Source organism: Grampus griseus (genome assembly GCF_964374135.1).
Source record: "Grampus griseus genome assembly, chromosome: 7".
NCBI lineage: Eukaryota > Metazoa > Chordata > Mammalia > Artiodactyla > Delphinidae > Grampus > Grampus griseus.
Window position 1 is genome coordinate 93,595,172 of NC_139001.1, and position 21,558 is coordinate 93,616,729.

General features: G+C 33.7%; 1 protein-coding gene across 2 annotated transcripts in view; it reads left to right on the plus strand.

Moving 5' to 3' along the window:
- ZRANB3 (zinc finger RANBP2-type containing 3) overlaps window positions 1-21,558 on the plus strand; it is a gene marked incomplete at its 5' end in the record, with an annotated part of 232,978 nt that overhangs the window by 113,282 nt on the left and 98,138 nt on the right. For both annotated transcript variants that reach the window (XM_082659043.1, XM_082659044.1), the window contains 3 exons: window positions 1,511-1,689; window positions 4,283-4,514; window positions 9,436-9,521. In XM_082659043.1, the coding sequence (XP_082515169.1) occupies window positions 1,511-1,689; window positions 4,283-4,514; window positions 9,436-9,521 (497 nt within the window). The remainder of the gene's footprint in view (window positions 1-1,510; window positions 1,690-4,282; window positions 4,515-9,435; window positions 9,522-21,558) is intronic.

A 21,558-nucleotide genomic window follows, 5' to 3' on the forward strand; every position in this document is an offset into this window, starting at 1 on the left:
TATATCCTCTCTTTTTTGGATTTCCTTCTCATTTAGGTCACCACAGAGCACTGAGTAGAGTTCCCTGTGTTATACAGTAGGTTCTCATTAGTTATCTATTGTATTTTATTTTTTTAAAGGAACAAACACTATTTATTTATTTAATAAATTTATTTTATTTTATTTATTTTTGGCTGTGTTGGGTCTTCATTGCTGCACGCAGGCTTTCTCTAGTTGCAGCAAGCGGGGGTTACTCTTTGTTGTGGTGCATGGGCTTCTTATTGCAGTGGCTTCTCTTTGTTGCAGAGCACGGGTTCTAGGCGCGCTGGCTTCAGTAGTTGTGGCATGTGGGCTCAGTAATTGTGGCTCGCGAGTTATAGAGCGCAGGCTCAGTAGTTGTGGCACACGGGCTTAGTTGCTCTGTGGCATGTGGGATCTTTCCAGACCAAGGATCGAACCTATGTCTCCTGCATTGGCAGGCAGATTCTTAACCACTGTGCCATCAGGGAAGTTCTCTATTTTATACATAGTATCAGTAGTGCATATATGTCAATGCCAATCTCCCAATTCATCCCACCCACCCCCCTTCCCCCTTGGTATCCATACGTTTGTTCTCTATGTCTGTGTCTGTTTCTGCTTTGTAAATAAGATTGTCTATACCAGTTTTGTTCCTTTTTTATTGCTAGATGGTATTGCATTGTATAGATTTACCACAGTTTTTATTCATGCACCAGTTGAAGCACATCTGGGTTGTCTCCAGTTTCTGGCTATTATGAACAAAACCACTATAGACATTCATTTAGTAACCAGTTTTTAAATGGGAACAGCTTAGAGATCGGGCAGTGTGATATAACTGTGAAAACAATCGAGACAGCAGTGATGTGGGCTTTCATACTACTTTTTCATCCAGTTAACTGTGAACTTCAACAAATAGTTTAACCTCTCTGTACTTACTTCTATTGTAAAATGTGCATGATTTAGGACTTATTCTAGCTTTAAAATTACATGATATTGTACTGTATAGGTATTTACTCTTGTGTTCTCCAAGAGGAGAATTATACATGGTCACATACATCTTTGTAAAATTAAGTTGTATGAAATCAGTATAACTAATTTTTTTGATATTTGAAATTGAAGTATAGTTGACTTACAATGTTGTGTTAATTTCTGCTATATAGCAAAGTGATTCAGTTACATATGTACATATTCTTTTTATATTTTCTTCCATTACAGTTTATCATAGGATATTGAATATAGTTCCCTGTGCTATACAGTAGAACCTTGTTTGAAACCAGTGTAACTACTATTTTAAATTAGTGGTCCTTTTGTCTCTAAGTTCAATCACAAATGACTTGAAAATAATATAATTTTCTTAATAAATTTTAAATGTCATGATAATCTTGAGCTCTTTATTAACTGTGTAATCCAGATGATTTTACATTGGAAAATTATTTTGATAATACTTTTAAATAAAATATTTGATAAACATTTTCTTTCAAAATATTTTAGCATTTATTTATTTTTAATTTAGATGGGTCTAGGAAAGACAATTCAGGCAATTGGCATCGCTTACTTCTATAAGGAGGAATGGCCACTTTTAATCGTGGTCCCTTCATCTCTGAGGTACCCTTGGACAGAAGAAATAGAGAAATGGATCCCAGAGCTGGGTCCAGAAGAAATCAATGTTATCCAGAATAAAACTGATGTTGGGTAAGAACAACTTTTTAATCTTTAAGAAAAGAAAAGCCCTCCTGTGTGTATTTAGCATATAGCCATGTTTAGAATGAGATTATCACAGAATTTGGAATGAAGAGAGTAATATGGCGAATTTTATTTTACACTTTAAAATATGAATTATTTATCTAAAACCCAACTGTGTATTTGATGTCATAAGCTCCTTTATGGTATATTTTTAAAGTAAATGTAAAGTATACATGCTTTAAAAATATATGAATATACCTATGCTGTATATACCTTAAATTTACTTTAAGCAGACTATTTTAGGGTTGAAAAACAAATTTTACAACTTTTCAAGGATTAACTTGAAGATTTTGAGCTTTTATTATCAGCAACTATGGCTGGGTTTGCTTTCTAAGTTGTTAGTATGCAAGTTTTATGTATAACTGAAAATTAATGTTAGGCAATTTTACTTTTTTATTTTAATTTATAATTTTAATATTTTCTATATTGAAAATATTTATTTTGTGGTTATTTGAAGTCCTTACTCTAAAAATCAGTCATAGTATAGCTACTGTATTTTTCTCCTTTTGTTTTCTAGCCATTGGAAAAAACCAATCAATTTGAATAAACCAATCAATTTGAATATTAATAATTTATTACACTGAGTTTCTGGGTGAATCATGCAAATTATCATGTTCTCAGAAGTTGAAAATTACCAATTTCTCATCCACAAATAAAAAACGATGTACCTACTAGAAATAAATGTTAATACTTAGATTTTTTTGTGCGTGTGTGGTAGTATTCTACTATATTGTATTCTCTAAGGTTGTAAACATAAAGAGTGTTTGTAGAAATAAAGGTGGCCTTTGTAAATGTGGAAGGAGGACCCAGATAAAATAGATGGCAGCCTTTTTCTCTTTCAACCTTGGAACTCTAATTCAATGAAATATGTCTTCCTGAGCCAAAGAAAATTTAGACCCTATTTGCATGGTCAAAATAAAATGTATGCAATAATTATAAATTTTCTCTCTTACAATAAAACTGCATAAAATTTAAGACAAGAATTTAGAGAATGTAGAATTTATTAAGGCCTTTATAGTCATTTTCTGTAGGCTATACCTTATTTAAAAGTTAAATTTAAGTATTTTTAAAATATTTCTCCTCTATCATTTTTAATAGCATTTAGGTCTTCTAATTTTTATTGTTATTTTGGAAATATATTGCGATTAAATAGTGGCTAGTATTTTTATTTAAATAATAGTTGGGATATGTTTGATAGTACTACAACCCTACAGTGTAACTTTTCTGCAGGACGTTAGCTAAGGGCAGAAAAACTTACCCAATGTCTTCCAGGTACTTAAAGAAAACAGCTTTAGGTATATAGCAACATGTGGCAACATGTATTTACTGCAAATACATATACCTCCTTTTGTCATGCCAGTTATTCCTGGACTGTCCACTAGTCAAGATGTAGCAGGATAGCAGCTACAGTGACCTTTGAAGCCCTTGTCTTCTGTATATTGCTCTTAGTATATCTAAGTGATATTAACCCTAAAATTTTCTTCTGCAGCTTTTTCTGGTATTTGAGTACAGTAGGAAATTCTTAAGACTCTATATTAAGTAGATTTATCCAGGAATTAAATGTAGTTGTCCTTAAGAAAAAAAAATTCATGTTAGTACTGGCTCTTTAGGAGATCTGACTTTTCTGTTAGAGAGTAGAGAACTGCAGAAGACTGACACTGTCATGTGTTTTTCACTGGTGATATAGAAAACACAAGAGTGATATGTTTTATTGTTAATGCATTTATTTGTATAATTATTTCATTCTACAAACTCATTGGGAGCGTAGCATTGTACATACAAAGCTGAAAAAGACACACTTCCTGTCCTCAGCCCATCTTATGATATAATAAGGGAAATAAATATATAAATGAATAATTTCATTACAGTTTGATAAAGAATATTATAGATACGTGAATTATAGAGATAGTCCAAAAGATCAGAGATAACTTTAGCCCAATGTGTCTCTGTGTGAGGTGGTACCCTCCTCCTCTTTTCCCCACACTCTGTCACCCCAGGGCCAGGACCTCACTTGTTGTCAAAATGACAAGGACTCTATTGGCCTTTAATGGGAGGGTTCAAGAATGTGAAATGCCCTGAAGTGTTCTGGACAGACCTGTAATACTAAGTATCACCTTGCTCGAAATCACAACAGCACCTCAGCTGAAAAACACTGCTATCCTGTTTGTGGGAAGGCTTCATTGAATAGTTAACTAATCTTTGAGTATCTACTTTTTTTATGCATGATTCTAGGTGCATGGAAGCAAATATTCTCAGAAAGTAATGTACTTATCCTAGTAAATGTGGCTACCTGGATGTCAAAATATTCCAAAGACCAGTTAACCAAAAATTTGGTTTTGTTAACCAAATTTAAAATTTGGATTCTGATTTGTCATATTTGAAGATGGTAAAATCTTAAGAGATACTGGGTTTCAGCGGTAGTACCATCTCTTCTTATTTTTCCTCTTCTTTCTCCTCTGTGTTTCTTCCCAAAGAAATGTATTTTTTTAATGATAAATTGGTTACTAAAATATTTTTAAAGTACATGGATTTTCTTTTCTAGGAGAATATCGACCAGCAAAGTGACAGTTCTGGGTTATGGTCTTTTAACCACAGATGCAGAGACTTTGATAGATGCACTGAATAATCAGAACTTCAAAGTAGTTATTGTAGATGAATCACACTACATGAAGTCCAGAAATGCAACTCGCAGCAGGATTTTATTGCCAGTAGTACAGAAAGCCAAACGAGCCATTCTTCTTACAGGAACTCCAGCACTTGGAAGACCTGAAGAGGTATTAAAATCCTTATACTCTGGGCTTTAAAAAAAGAATTGAATCAATCACTGTTTTTTGCAGTTTTTAATTTTAAATCAGATGCCTCAAAGGCCATAAGAGCACATTGGGAAATTCTAGATATCTATTTATAGTTAAATATATCTTTTACCATGACTGTTTTTATCTGTTTACATGTGAACCATAGCCATGCTTGCAGGTATATATAAAAAATAGTTTTTACCGTCATTATAAGATTTTCATATTTAGTACACATTTGTAATATTCTTCACACTTGGGTTCTTATGGTTCTTCTATGGTCTCAGTTTTCATTTATCTAGTCTATTTTACATTATAAGCTCCTTATGACTGGTGTTGAATCTACTTTGTATCTTTTATACTGTGTTACATAATTTCTCTCTGTTCCTCTTTCGCTTCAAAATCCACATTTCGGAAGGTAGACAGCAAATAGAACTTATATGAAGACCAGATAGGGTATCCACTTTGAATGGAGGGATAAGGCATTTGTTGGATTCCCTATTTAGCTTTTACAACTCTAAGAGGCAGATGGGGTATGGAGGGCTGAGAGGAAGAAATGAAGGGTGAAACACTCTAAGGGTCAGTGTAACCTAGGGAAGCACTGTCTATTAAGGTACACTTAGTCATAGAAAAAAATATGAGCCTATTGTCTGGTAGGGTTGTTGTAAGAAATAAAGGAAATATTGCTTCGAAAGTACCTTGTCATGTGCCATAGTAAGCACTCAACTAAGGGTGTCCATTGTTATTTTTGATTCTTAAGCCAAGCCTGAGAAACAGCTATTGCATCGCATCTCTACTAGTATTACCAAGGCTCTGCTTTTGTTCTCCACCCTGGGAGTCTTCTGAAATACACATAACAGTACATAGACTGTGATGGTATAATTCTCAATTTTACCTTTTATATTTTTGCTCTGGATACTCACTGGAAGTGGGAGAGTGGACCCCAAGTAATTTACTTACGTTCCAAAATTATGTCGCTGAATAATGGGGTTTATTATGTCTTAATATAAAATGTATCATTTAAGAAGGAGAATGTATAAAAGATATATGTATTTTAAATGATAGTAGTAAAATGAATACTCACTTACTGATTACCTACCGTAAGAAAGAGAGCACTGACAATACGGTAGTGGCCCTTGTGTCCCATGTGATTACATGCCAGTCCCTTCACTCCTCACCCAGGATAGCCACTATTCAAAGCAAGGGTAATTCCTGGTTTTGTGGATCACGATGGTTATACAAATTGCGGATGTTTGGGACTCTTTAAGAAAAAACTATAAAATTACAAGTTCTAAATTAGGAGTTCTGAAATTGGTATGAGTCCTCCAACTTTGTTTTTCTTTTTCAAGATGTTTTTGGATATTCTGGGTCCCTTGAATTTCCATATGATTTTTTTTGTAGAACTTGGCATTTTTTACAGAGAATCCAGCTTAGATTTTCATAGGTATTGTGTTGAACCTGCAGATCACTTTGGAGTGTATTGCCATGTTAACAGTATTAAGTCTTCAAATCCATGAACATGAGATATCTTTCAGTTTATTTAGGATTTAATTGTTTTCCAACAGTGCTTTGTAGTTTTAACAGGATAAGTCCTATGCTTCTTTTGTTAAATATTTTATTCTTTTTGATACTGTTGTCAATAGAATTGTTTTCTTAATTTCATTTGTAGAATGTTCATTGCAAGTATTTAGAAATACAATTGATTTTTATGTATTGATCATGTATCCTGAAACCTTGCTGAACTCATTTATTATTTCTAGTAGTTTTTAGTGGACTCCTTAGGATTTTTTGTAGACAGGATCATATATACGTTACTTTAATTGCCCTGGCTAGAACTTCCAGTACAATTTTGAATGGAAATGGCATCTTTATTTTGTTCCTAATCTTAGGAGGAAAGCCCTCAGTCTTTCACCTTTAAGTATTACCTGTGTTACCTGTGGCTTTTTGTAAATTTCTTTTATCAGTTAAGTTCCTTTCTACCTCTTGTTTATTGAGTGTTTAATCATGAAAGGATATTGAGTTTGTCAAATGCTTTTTCTGCATTTATTGAGGTACTTATATTTTTTTTTGTCCTTTATTCTATTGATAGGGTGTATTATAATCATTGATTTTCAGATGTTAAACCAACCTTGCATTCTAAGATAAATCTCACTTGGTCATGATATATAATCCTTTCATATGTTGCTAGATTCAGTCTGCTAATATTTTGTTGATGATTATTGTGTCTATATTCATAAGAGATATTGATTTGTAGTTTTTTTTTAAATTATATCTTGGTCCAGTTTTGTTATTAAGGTAATACTGGCCTCAAAGAATGAGATGGAAAGTGTTCCTTCCTCTTCTATTTTTTAGAAGAGTTTGCAAAACATTGGTATTACTTCTTTTTTAAATATTTGGTGAATTTGATGGTGAAGCTATATGGGCCTGAACTTTTCTTTGTGAGTCGATTTAGGTTAACAACTCATTCTCTTCATTGAATAATGTCCATTCAGATTGTTTCTTTTTGAGTCAGTTTTGGTACTTTGTGTCTTTTTAGGTATTTGTTCATTTCATCTAAGTTACCTAATATATTGGCATACTATTGTTCATAGAATTCCCTTATAATTTTTTGTATTTCTGTGAGGTTGATAGTGATGTCCCCTCTTTCATTCCTGATTTTAGTAATTTGAGCCATCTCTCTTTTTTCCTTGGTCGTTGGAGCTAAAGTTTTGTCAATTTTGTTGATCTCTCCAAGAACCAACATTTGGTCTCATTGATTTATTTCTCTGTTGTTTTCCATTCTCTATTTTGTTCATTTCCATTCTAATCTTTGTTATATTATTCCTTCTGTTTGTTTTGGGTATAGTTTGCTCTTCTTTCCAGTGTTTTAAGGTTAAAAATTAGATTATTAATTTGAGAGCTTTCTTCTTTCTTAATACAGACATATACAGATATAAATTTTCCTCTAAGCACTGCTTTCATTGCATCTCATTTTTGGTATGTTATCTCCTCAGTTTCATTTATTGCAAAGTCTTATCTAATTTCTAAATAATTTCCCTTGTGATTTCTTTTTTGAACAATTTGTTATTTAGGAGTATGTTGTCATATAAAAAGGATGTAAAGCAACAAAGCCACTTTGGAAAACACTTTGACAGTTCCTTAATAAATTAAAAATCAAATTACTATAGTACCTAGCAATTCCATTCCTAGGTATATACCCAAGAGAATTGAATATACAGCTGTTCATAGTAGCATTATTCATGATATCCCAAAAGTGGAAAAAAGCCATTGTCCATAAGTGCTGAATGGATAAACAAAATACAGCCATAAAAGAAGTAAAGTACTAATATACTCTACAACATGTGTAAACCTTGAAGACATTATGCTAAGTGAAAGCCAGACACAAAGGCTACATATTTTTTTATTCTATTTCTGTAAAATGTCCAAAATAGGCAAATTCTTGGAGATGGAAATATATTAGTGGTTGCCAAGACCGGAAGAGAGGAGAAATGGGAAATGACTAGTAATGGGTATAGATTTTATTTTTGGAGTGATAAAAATGTTCCAGAATTAGATAGTGGTGATCGAGGTACTTTTTTTTTTTTAATATTTATGTTTGTTTGTTTGTTTGTTTATTTATGGCTGCGTTGGGTCTTCATTGCTGTGCACAGGCTTTCTCTAGTTGCGGCGAGCAGGGGCTAGTCTTCGTTGCGGTGCACAGACTTCTCATTGTGGTAGCTTCTCTTTTTGCAGGGCACGGGCTCTAGGCACGTGGGCTTCAGTAGTTGTGGCACGCGGGCTCAGTAGTTGAGGCTCGCAGGCTCTAGAGTGCAGACTCAGTAGCTGTGGTGCACGGACCTAGTTGCTCCGCGGCATGTAGGATCCTCCTGGACCACGGCTTGAACCCGTGCCCCCTGCATTGGCAGGCAGACTCCTGACCACTGCACCAGCAGGGAAGTCCCTGGGGCACATTTTGAACATACTAAAAGCCACTGAATTTACACTTTAAAAGTGTGAACAGTAAAAGTGGTATATGAATTTATATTTCAATAAAGCTGTTGTTTTTAAAAAGCATATTAACAGTGAGACACTACTATGTGCATTCTATTAAAGTTATAAAAATGAAAAGATTTTATGATACTATTGATGGGAGTATAAATTGGGACCATCTTTTTACAGTGCAGCATAGTAACATCTATCAAATTTTTAAAAACATATACCTTAAACCCACCTGTTTCATTTCTAAAAATGTACCCTATAAACCCATCTAATATAAATGCAGATGGGGAATGGATGGATGGATGGATGGATAGATAGAGAGATGATTGATAGATGTAGATGTAGATACATATACCTACACCTACATATATTTACGTATTTGCACTCATACACATAGACTTACACCAAGTTATTAATTTTTGTAACTGCATAAAAGCTAGAAACAGTCTATATGTCCATTATCAGGAGACCTTTAAAATATTTTCCAGTACGTCTACATAATAAAGAGTTGCTATGCAGCCTTTAAGCAGTATTTATTATTATTATTATTATACATTGCTTATATAATTTTTAAAACTAAGTAAAATTAGGTATATATGTACTTTAATGATGTCTAAGACATGTTTTGAGGGACAAAATTCGAGTTGTGTATGTTATATGATCCTCTTCGTCTGAATAGAAGAGAATATACAAATATGCATATATAGGCATACAAAATATAGAAATGTATATTGAAGAAAAGGATAGCAGTTATTCCTGAAGAATAGGATGGCATGGTTGGGTGGATGGAGGGGAAGGAGGAGCCTTGATGAAAAAGAGATAGATTTTCTTTTCTACTTTTTACTATTTCATTAACTGGATTTATCGTAGTAACTAATTTACTTGAAAATATTACAACATATTGAGAACACTTGTATTGTTACAGCTTTTTATGCAGATTGAAGCTCTCTTTCCACAAAAATTTGGAACATGGACCGAGTATGCCAAAAGATACTGTAATGCACATGTCAGGTAAGACAAACTATTTTCTGTAAGTTTCAATCCTCACATATTTACCATGAACATTAAGCTCTGTTAGTTATTCTTTGTTCCAATGTTTTTCAAGCTTGTGGTAGTTATGGAATAATTTGAAGTAAAATCTTGGGTGGATGACCCATATATAAAATAAGTAAAAGGAGTAGATAATGGCAGTTTGTCTTTCTTTATTTTTTACCTTTCAAGTATTTCATTTTTAAAATTATTTATTTTTATTGACTAGATGGATGTGCACATTGCACAAAAATGAAAAGTAAGTGCCCATTCCACCTGTGTTTCTCAGTTAAACATTCTCTTCTGGAGAAGGAGTATCCTTCTGGAGATACTTTATATGTTAAAAAGCACATGTGGTTATGTGTGTATAATGTTATTTCATTTTATTTCTACATATATAGTATTGTAATGTACATACACACTGTTCTGCAGTTTGCTGTCTTCACCTACTATGTATTGGAGATCCATGCATATCAGTTACTAGAAGAGCTTTGACCTTTCTTTTTAAATGCTGCATGTATTCTACTGTTTGGATGCCCTGTAATTGATTTATGCAGTGTACTATTAATAGACATTTATTTGTGGTATATAGCTGTTGCATACAGTGCAGCAATGCATATCCTTGCACGTGTTGAGAGGTAGTATATTATAGTGTCAAAGAGCATGTAAAACTAGAGCTAGACCACCTGTGTTTTATTTTCATATTCAGTGCCTACCAGATGTTTCATTTTAGGAAAATAAGTTTACCTCCCTATCCCTTAATTTCTTCAGCTCTAAAAACAGAATAATTATTCCTTCCTCAGAGTTATTATGAGACTTAAATTAGCTTATATTTATAAAGGCTTGAACAGTGACTGGTACATAGTGAGCTCTCAATAATTTTTAGGTATTTTAATATTTCATGTAATATACATGGGAATAAACCTGTAAGATAAATTTATTAGAAGTGGAATTGCTGGTAGAAAGGGCATTTGCATTTTTATATTTTTTAGACGTTTGCAAATTATGCTCCACAAAACTTATACCGATTTATATTCCTATCAGCAGTAAGATTGTCTCTTTCCCCACACCTTGCCAACATATTCAAATAGAAATTATTTTGTGTTGCCAGTGTGATTTGATAGTAGTTTTAATGCACATTAGTCTTCTTGCACATTACTAAGTGAAGCTGAACATTTTTTTCATATATGTAAGAGTCATTTGTACTTTTATCTGTCAGTTATCTGTGCTCTTTGCCCTTCATTCTACTAAGCTTATTAGGTTTTTTTTCTTATTAATGTACTGGAAATCTTTATATATTGTGAGCATCAGGTCTTTATCTGTGATATGAGTCCCTTATCTTTTTTGTCAGTATGTGTGTGTGTATTTGATTTTTTTCTTTTTACAATTCCCTCAAATATCCCTATGTGGTTGTGATGTTCTAATGCCTTTTAAAGGGCTCTAAAGCACAGAGATACAAAGAATCCTTCCAAATTGTTTATGTGAAGGCAGTTTAACACTGATACCCAAAATCAGAGAAGATAGCACACACACAAAAAGAACCAAGGCTCTTTTTCTACTTAAGACTATAAATGCAGAAATAGTCAATATTAGTATAAACCAGATACTCATTAAATGGCCTAATACATTAACCATATGCAAATGGAATCTATGTCAGGAATGCAGCCATAGTTTAATATTAGGAAGTCTATTAATATATTTAGCCATGTTAATAATGAAAAGGAAAAGCTTCATTTCATTTCCCCATTTATGCTGAGATAGAATTTAATAAAGTTCAGCATACATCTTTTTTTTTTAAATAAATTTTTTTATTTGTTTATTTTTGGCTGTGTTGGGTCTTCATTGCTTCATGTGGGCTTTCTCTAGTTGCAGCAATCAGGGGCTACTCTTTGTTGTGGTGTGTGGGCTTTTCATTGTGGTGGCTTCTCTTGTTGCAGAGCACAGGCTCTAGGTACACGGGCTTCAGTAGTTGCAGTGGTGGGCTCAGTAGTTATGGCTCGCAGGCTCTTGAGTGCAGGCTCAGTAGTTGTGGCGCATAGGTTTAGTTGCTCCGCGGCATGTGGGATCTTCCTGGACTGGGGCTCAGAACCCGTGTCCCCTGCATTGGCAGGTGGATTCTTAACCACTGCACCACCAGGGAAGTCCCCAGCATTCACCTTTGATTACAGTTTTTAATAATTTTAAGTTATTCATGTGTGATATTTATATACATATCAACACATATAATATATACGTTTATGTATCTGTATGTGTTTTAATCCCAAAGCCACCATCACATGAAACACTAAAACCAAGGCAAGGGTGTTAATTGTCACGCACTTTACCTTTATTCTGCAGGCATTAGTTCAACTACTCAAAAGAAAAATAAGAGGTAAAAATTGGAAAGAAGGGCTTCCCTGGTGGCACAGTGGTTGGGAGTCCGCCTGCCGATGCAGGGGACGCGGGTTTGTGCCCGGGTCCGGGAGGATCCCGCGTGCTGGGGAGCGGCTGGGCCCGTGGGCCGTGGCCGCTGGGTCTGCGCGTCCGCAATGGGAGAGGCCACAACGGTGAGAGACCCGCGTACAGCAAAAAAAAAAAAAAAAAAAATGGGAAAGAAAAAGGCAAAATTATTATTATGTGCAGCTGATATTATTTATTTAGAAGACCCAAGACGATGAGCTCAAAAATGTTCAAAACCAAAGAGATTTCATTAAAGTGTCCTAGCACAAAGTTATCATTAAAAAGTCAGTTGTCTTCCTCTACACAAATAATAATAAATAGTTTTAGGATATAATACCAAATAGGTACAATGGTAGATATTGTTGGGGAGCCCTTAGTTATAATTCTTGCAGATTATAAATGTCAAACGTCTGTCTACATGAAACAGATATATTAATATATTAATTACATTTTGGGGACTAGCAAAACCTAACTGGTCAGAATACATTTCTTTTTTTGTTTGTTTTCTGATTAGGACTTGTCACATGACATTAGAAGTGTTAGAAGTGTATACCTGTCCTTTTCTTGCTTATTAATGTAGACATTGTTTTAAAGAAAAGTTTATGAAATGCTTTATGATTAGAGAGATTGTGTTCTATTTCCTGTTTACGAGAGAAAGCCATTTCAAGATTATCATCATGCTTCTCAAGGCATTTTCTTTCAGATTCCATTTCAAAAGTTTTATGTTATTCCTTTACTTCTTTACCTCGAAAGCCCTATGGTTTCATAGACTCTGATTCAGATCAAGGCACTTCTTGGCATTTTAAGTTAGTCTATGGAATGTTAAATTTTTTTCCATAATGTTTGGATTCTATGAAGTTGTCATTTTCACACTATAATTTTGCAGAAGCCAAATTATGGTTAGTTATTCAGTTCTAGACCCTTATTTTATACTTGAAATGTCATGACTATATTAAAAATAAAATTAAATGAAGTTTGAGTAAAAATGTAACTTTACCTTTGTAAAGTTTATTAAATACATAAGTAATGGTAAACAGAAGTATACTTACATGAATGTGATTTTGAGATGAGAAGTCTAGGTGTAGGTAACCACCTACCTGGTTTGCTTTGAGAGGAACAAGAGAAAGTATTACTCAATCAGAGCATCTCATATCCAAGATTCCTTACATCATTCACTCTACTAGGTTATATTTAGAAGAAGCTATAAATACAAATATGACTTGGAGAAGGCAGCACATTCAGTTTCAACCATTAGCACGTTAGAGCTAGAAAGACTTTACAATCATGCAGTCCCCCTCTGTCATTTTATAGGAACCTGGCAAGGTTAAATGGCTTGTCCTGTATGTGACTTCCTGTTACATTTTTTTCACTTTTCCTGGCAGTAAGAAAGACTTTGGCAATGGCAACTTTAAAAAATGTTCCTCTACATAGAAAAAAAGGACACATAGATAGTCCAACCATGCATCCCGTTATTAGCAGCCACCTCCCTGATGTCATGCTTAAAGGTTAAGAATATCTTTATAGTAATTTATCAAAATTTCTGAACTTTCTTTACAGCTGATATTTTGTGCCCATTCTACCTCTTAGGAGAAATAGTTGTCTAAATTTTTATGAGAGGGAAAATCCTGGGTGATAGTACATATAAAGGTATTTATAGTCATTCTCCGAAAGTGTTAATTAGTAGGTCATGTCAGCTTCAAGAAAGCTGTCTTTTATGGAAGTGCACGGTACCTTGTCGTTAGCACTGTTGCATTTAATGTTCTAATCCATGGCTAAATAGAGGTCAGGTCTACTCCATTTGCAAATGGCTCAAATCTGAGAGAAATAGTTAATATACTGGATGGCAGAGATGAGTTTGAAAACTAACTAGATAAAAATTAATAGGATAAATTCTGCACTTAGGCTTAGAAAGTCTGCTTTGTGCGGAAGGGATTTGAGAAATCCTCACCTTTTATCAGTAGTTCAGTTCAAAAACACTTCTGGTTTTAAATAATGCTAGGCTAAATTAAAGTCAAGTGTCTGTCATAACTGATAAAAATAAAGTAATATTAGGGCACACTAATCAAAGTAGCATCTAGGGTAAGGGATGGTTCTACTCTGCTCATTGATTAGACTATCAGGAGTATGGTCTAATTTTGAATTAATCCATTCATTCAAAAAATATTTATAGGGTACTTGTTACATGCCATGCCATGTGCTAGGCATCAGGTATGCATTAGAGAACAAGACTCAAGTGGTCCTAGCCTTCATTGAATTTTCTAGTCAGACGCTAACTAGATAATTATAGTTGTGATGAGTGTCATAAAAGGGAAGCAAAGGATGTTATGACAGAGTTTAATAGAGTGAACTAAAAGTAAGTCAGAGAGGACAGAAGAGGCATCCTGTGAATAAGTGATATTTATTTGCATTCCAGGAAGAAGAATTTTCTGTGGTAAGGCTCAGAGCAAGAGAGACTGCTATGCCTTTGAGGAACTAGAAGAAGTTCAGTTCAGCTTGAATATTCTTGAGTGAATTGAAGAGAGGGTCTCAAGGCAAGATGGAGTTAGGCAGGGGTCATATTATACAGGGTCTTGTTCTTCATCATAATAGCAGTAGGAAGGCACTGGAGGGTGTTTTGTGTTGTTATTTTAGTTATCACTATTGTGGGTTTTTTTTTATTACACTAAAATATACTTGAGGAAGTTTACCATTTTAACCATTTTTAAGTTTATAGTTCAGTGATATTAAGTACATTCACATTGTTGTGCAGCCATCACCACCATCCATCCATCTCTAGAACTTTAATGGGCACTGAAACTGTGCCCATTAAATAATAATTTCCCATCCCCCCACTGCATGCATGAAAGGACACGCATGATTATATTCACAAGTTTTACTTGTTATTTTTTAAGACAACATTTTCACATGGTTCAAAATTCTAAAGCGATAGAAACGTATATACTTTGAAAAATCTTCCTTTCACCCCAGTTTCCCTCCCTTTAGGCAACTGTGTGTAGTTTTTAATCTTTCTGCATAAATTGTGTGCCTTTTCAAGCAAATTCCTATTTTTTACTAGTTGTTATAAACATACACGTTGTTTTGTACTTTACTTATTTGTCCTTTCTTTGTATACCTAAATACCTTCAGCCTTTTTATGGCTTTATGATATTATTTACAATATCCATAGTTTCTGGGCTGGCTAGAAGTTGAGGGAGTTTGCATACTTTTATTTTCTCTAGGAAACTGGAAAAATTTCAGAGAAATGGAAAAGTTGAGGGTTAAAAGTTTGATGAACGTTGACATGGTGTGAGATTTTGATGAATATTGATATGGTGTGAGATTTTGCTGAATGGGGGAATGAGATAATGAGATTAGTGTGGTAGAATTGGTGCAGCACTGAATAACCAATTGAGATCAGCAATTCTAGATTTGTACTGGAACCAGTCTTCTCTAAGGTATATTTCCCCGCAGCGTGGGTAGAGGCTTGGAAAAGGCTTATAGTTGGGTCGATCCAAGATTTTTTCTTTTTTTCACTAGCTTGCAATGCATGGACTGTGGGACAAGGGAAATTATACTATACTGATAAAAACAAAGGTAATGTATGGACTCGGAAATCAAAGTAAGGTGAGGAAGGATGTGAAGACAGGAAGGTTATTGTGGATATGGTAAAAGTTGACTTAAAGGTCCTGATGAGATAGTAAAGCTACAGTGGGTGTGAGTGAACAAGAGGGCTAGGAGGACGGAGGTTCTAAAGAGTGGAAGGTCTGAATTTACCAGGTAGAGCTCTTTTTCAGGATCGATGATTGCTGTGGGAGTAGAATGATTGGAGTGGATTTTAGAAGGTCACTGGAGACAAGGAATACAAGGAACTGAAAGGGAACTAAAAGTCACATTTTAAGAAGCATGTTAACAAACGAAAACATATCTGGGAAAGGGTTCCCGGAATAATGAGGGGATTTCATATTCAGCTCTACAAATGCCTAATATTATTGATTGCCTGCTATATTTAAGACATTATTTCAGAGCTGCCGGCAATACAAAGATGAGTAAGATGTAGTGCTTGATCTTAGGAAGCCTATAGGAATTTGAAAAAGAGAAGACCTAGAGGGAATAAGTCTTTAAATACTTAAAGATCTGTCATGTTTTAAAGGAATTAGACTTTTATCTTTGTGGTCTCAGAGAGTAACATTATTATCAAGGAATGAAACTTAATGGGGAGGTAGATTTGGGCTTAATATAAGAAATAGTAAAATATTCATATGTATATATGACAAGAAGACAATAAAATATATAACACCATACAATAAAAATGGAATGGAAAAATAACATAATCCAACTATACTAACAAGTAAATTGTTTTCATTTTTTTATTTCTATGCTTGTCCATATATCTAATAATTTTTACATAGTTTTAAAGTTTAACATAGCCTACATGTGATGCTGTCATCTACTGTTTTCACTTAGTTATCATCTTGTCTCATGCTTTAACATTGTCTTTATAAGTTATTTTATTTATTTATTTATTTTTGGAGCTATACAGGGACAAGTTTTTATACACTGTTAAAATGAAATTTGTATTAATCTTTACATCAACTATAACTCAATAAAAATTTTTTTTTGAAAACTTGAAAAACACTATAAACCTGGCAGACATCTATCGAACGCTCCACACAACAGCAGTAGAATACACATTCTTCTCAAGTGCACACGTAAGGTTTTCCAGGATACGCCATATGTTAAGCCATAAAACAAATCTCAATAAATTTACAAGGATTAAAATCACAAGTGTGTTCTCCAACCACAGCGGAATAAAATCAGAAACCAATTACAGAAAGAAATTAGGGGAATTCACAAATATATAGAAATTCAACATGTTCTTAAGTAATAAATGAGTCAAAGAGGAAATCACAGGGGAAATTAGAAAATACTTTGACATGGGGGCTTCCCTGGTGGCGCAGTGGTTGAGAGTCTGCCTGCTAATGCAGGGGACATGGGTTCGAGCTCTGGTCTGGGAGGATCCCACATGCCGCGGAGCAACTGGGCCCGTGAGCCACAACTACTGAGCCTGCACGTCTGGAGCCTGTGCTCTGCAACAAGAGAGGCCGCGATAGTGAGAGGCCCACGCACCGCGATGAAGAGTGGCCCCCGCTTGCCACAACTAAAGAAAGCCCTCGCACAGAAACGGAAGACCCAACACAGCCCAAAATAAATAAATAAATAACTTAATATAAAAAGAAAAAAGAAAATACTTTGACATGAATGAAAATGAAAAGATAACATATCAAAACTTATGTGATTCAGCTATGAACACTGGGTGCATTTATCTTTTAAAATTAGAGTTTTTGTCTTTTCCTGATAAATGCCCAGGAGTGGGATTGCTGGATCATATGGTAACTCTATTTTTAGTTTTTTAAGTAATCTCAATACTGTTTTACATAGTGGCAGCACCAATTTACATTCCCACCAATACTTTAGGAGGGTTTCCTTTTATCCCCACCCTTTACCCTCCAGCATTTATTATTTGTAGACTTTTTGATGGACTAGGAATATTCTCTTTCCTCAGAGAGTAAATAATTCATGAAGGGTTGTTTCATGGAGCTATATTAGTTTTTTTAGGTAACAAAGTGAAAGATGAGAACTTCTTAATGCAAAATACAAAATTTGAAACCCTCAAGTTAGGTTTTTGTTGGTTTGTTTCTATTTTTTAATATTTTTTTATTTTTTTGAATTTTTGAATTTTATTTTATTTATTTTTTTTATACAGCAGGTTCTTATTAGTCATCCATTTTATACACATCAGTGTATACATGTCAATCCCAATCTCCCTATTTTATTTTTTTTAATTTCTCTGTTTTATTTTTTAAATATTACTAATATAAAGATAGTTTATTGCTTTTGTGAAAAGGATTCATACTTATTTTATCAAATCAAACAAAGAGAAAAGAATTTTAAAATCAGTACAAATTAACTGAACTCTCACTGTCCAGAGGTAACCAGGACTAATTTATTATAGTGACTTCCCCTCTAGATAGCTTCTCTGCTTAGCTACATAAGGATAGGTAGATTGGTAGGGAGATAGAGAGGCAGTTTTATATAAATTGGGCCATAGTATGCATACTCTTCTGGAATATGCTTTTTCATTGAACACAATTTTTAAGATGTCTTTCTATATCAATAACTAAAATACAGCTTTTTTATTGGCTATATGGTATGTTATTTTATGTATAAGATACTACACTATGTATTTTAGATGTATTATCTTTAATTCTTTAAACAATCCTACATGATTGATATGTCCATTTTATAGATGAGTAAACTGAGACTTGAAAAGATTAAGTAACTTGTCCAGATCACAAAACTAAAAAGTGAAAGAGTAGTAATTTAAACACCCCATGTCATCACTTTTCTGTTATTCCTTTTTCAGTATTTGAATTATTTGGTAATTCAGTATCCGTGTTTATATGATTGGCTAAATAAATAGACTAAATAGACTAAATAATATTGTTCTCTAATAAATCAAATAGCTGACCCTTTCTTGGTCAACTTTTTATCTTTAATTATTCCCTTTTATTCCATCTTTTGGTTTTCTATATAGCTATCACTATTTTTTTTCTTTTTTTACTCAAAGACTTCAACAGATCTGTCAACTTCCAAAAGGCCATACAAGCTCATAGAATTATCTTCTTTTTTTTTTTTTTTTTTTTTCTTATTTCCTGGAGGCCTCCCTCCCACAGCCTCCTGTTCTGCTCCACTCTGGACTGGTTTTTCTTTAGGCATGGTGCAAAGCTGTCTTTCTGAATTTTCTTTTGCCGTTCCATTCCTGGATTCGATGACTTTTGTTTCTTAGTTTATTTTCTGGTCTTCTTTTTAATGTTTTATCATGGAAAAATTCAATATATGTAAAAGTAGACAGAACAAAGTAATGAGCCCCCCATGTACTCTTCATGAGCATCAACATTTGTCAGCTTATGGCCAATCTTGTTTTAGTTATAATCTCATTTACCTCCACCACCCTGTATTATTTTGAAGCAAAGCCTAGACATCACAATTTATCCATAAAATGTTTCAGTAAATATACCTAGAGAGTAAGAACTCTTTTTTTAAAAAAAAATTAATTATTATACCATTATCATGCATAAAAAGATTAAAATTAATAATGATCCCTTAATAACATTAAAAACTCAGTGTTTCAATTCTCAGTTATCTTGTGAATATCATAATTGTACAGTTTTTTAAGTTTTTTCCCCATTGTTTGAGTCAGTACTCAAATAAGGCTCACACATTACAAATGATAGATCTCTCTTAATCTAAGTCTCTCTTAGTCTCCAAGTTTCTCCTCTATTTCCTTGTTTATTTGGTTAATTTTAATTTGTTGAAGAAACTAAATTGTGTCTGTAATCTGGATTTTGCTGCTTGCATCTCCATGGTGTTATTTAACATGTTCCTCTGTCCTCTGTATTTGATATAGAGATTTCAATTTTTTTAGCAATTCTACTTTTCTAGGGATGTTGTGTTCTTCCATTAGAAGGCCTGTGATATCTAAGGACTCTCTTTTTGTCATGTTAGTAGCTATCAACATTCAGTACATGATTTATTAAATCATTAGACATTGCAAAATGGTGATATTCTAATACTCTTTCTTCATTTATTACCTGACATGCCTCTATAAAGGAACCAACCATGCCTCATCCACTATTTGGACACTCAGTGGTTCTCTTTGTTTACAAAAGGCAGGATAAATGCTTAGTTTTTCCTTTTTATTTATGAGTGTTCAAAATAATAAGTTGTTTTGCTAGCATTCTCTAATAGTGTCCAGTGAGGGCTTTTATTTTTGAAATTAGTAAAGTTAAGTCTTTTAACTTTGTTCTTTTTCAAGTTTGTTTTGGCTGCTCTGTGTCCCTTGCACTTTCATCGAAATTTTAGGATCAGTGTGTTGATTTCTGCAAAGACATCGTCTGGAATTTTGATAGAGATTGCATAGTATCTATAGATCATTTTGGGGAGTTTTGCCACTTTAATAATATTAAACCTTCCAACCTATGAACAGAGATTTGTTTCCATTTATTTAATTTTTAAATTGATTTCTATGGTGTTATGTACTTTTCAGTGTATGATTCATAACATTTATCTTATTTTGTTTTTTTTCATACACTAGCAGATTGAAGAAATTACCTTCTAATCCTAGTCTCTTGAGTGCTTGAGAGGTTTTATTTTTATCTCATATTTTTTCAATCCATTTTATTTATTATCTTTATTGATGGTCCGATTGTCCCACATTTGACAAAAGGGACTGTCTTCAATATGGTGCTTTTGACAGAACCCTACTAGTCTTTAATTGCTTCCTTGACATCTGATATGACCAGATGTTACAGGGTCATTTGTACATTTTTTTTCCTTTGTTCCTCTTAGCATATTTCCTGTTTTTTTCTGAACACATAACCCTTAATGGTTTCCTAAGAAACGTGCACAGAAAGTACATTTTTTGAATCTTTATATGTTTGCTTATAGATAATCTCTTGATTTTTACATTGGTTGGGTATAGATTTTTGTTTTGGAAATCATTTTTCCTCAGGAATTTGAAGCATTTCTCCATTGTCTCTAATAACCATGGTTGCCATTAAGAATCATAGTGCCATTCTGACTTTTGATCCTTTCCATGTTTCATATATTTGTCTTCCCCCCTATTCTGGAAGCTTGTAAGATTATCCTTTACCCTGTTACTGTTTAATTTCATAAATATGTGCCTAGGTTTGTGTTCTTTTTTTCAAATGATGGACACTAATTGGTCCCTTTAATCTCAAAACTTGAGTGCTTATGTCTGGGAATTATTCATTTTAACTTTTTCTTTCCCTTTCCTTCAATGTTTCTTTCTGGAACTCCTATTATTTATGTAATATTTGTCCTTTAACTTTCTTATTTTTATTTTTTGTTTTACTTTTTTGAGAGATTTCCTCCTTTATCACATGGTTCTTCTGTTGAATTTTTGTTTTAGCTAAAGAAAAGAGCTAAACTATTATGAATTGTTAGCCATCCTTTCTTACCCTTTCTCCCCTTATTCCCTGTAGTCTTGTAACCTCCTCTTTTTGGATACTTGTTGTTGCTGGGTGGGTTTTCGGTATTATTTTGTTTTATTTTTTATTTTAAAGTTTTCTTCTGTTTGCTGCATTTTATGTTTACTCTGAATTTTTTTTTTTGGTATTGTTTTGGTCTTCATTGTTCATATTGGAGGCTCTCCTCAATATCTTAATGGCCATTCGTATTAAAAACTGATGTTAAAAAGCTCATTAGAAGAGCTTTTTGACTAGAAAAGGATAAGCTTTTCATTGGGGAATCCCCAAATGTCATTATGTGGAGGACATCTTTCTGACCTTTTAAATTTTTAAAAGAAACAAAGAACTGTCCATTCTTCTGCTGTGAGTGTTGCGGAGGTTTAAACCTGGCTACCATGTTTTTGGCATGAACAAGGGAAGGAGAATAATGTACTCAATGCTTAGTATGTAGACTTTATCTCAATCTATCTGGTTTCCATATGGCGCCTTTCCCCCACCTTCTACTGTTTTTGGTTTCCCTAGGTTAAACTTTGGTTCAATTTCTCTTGTAG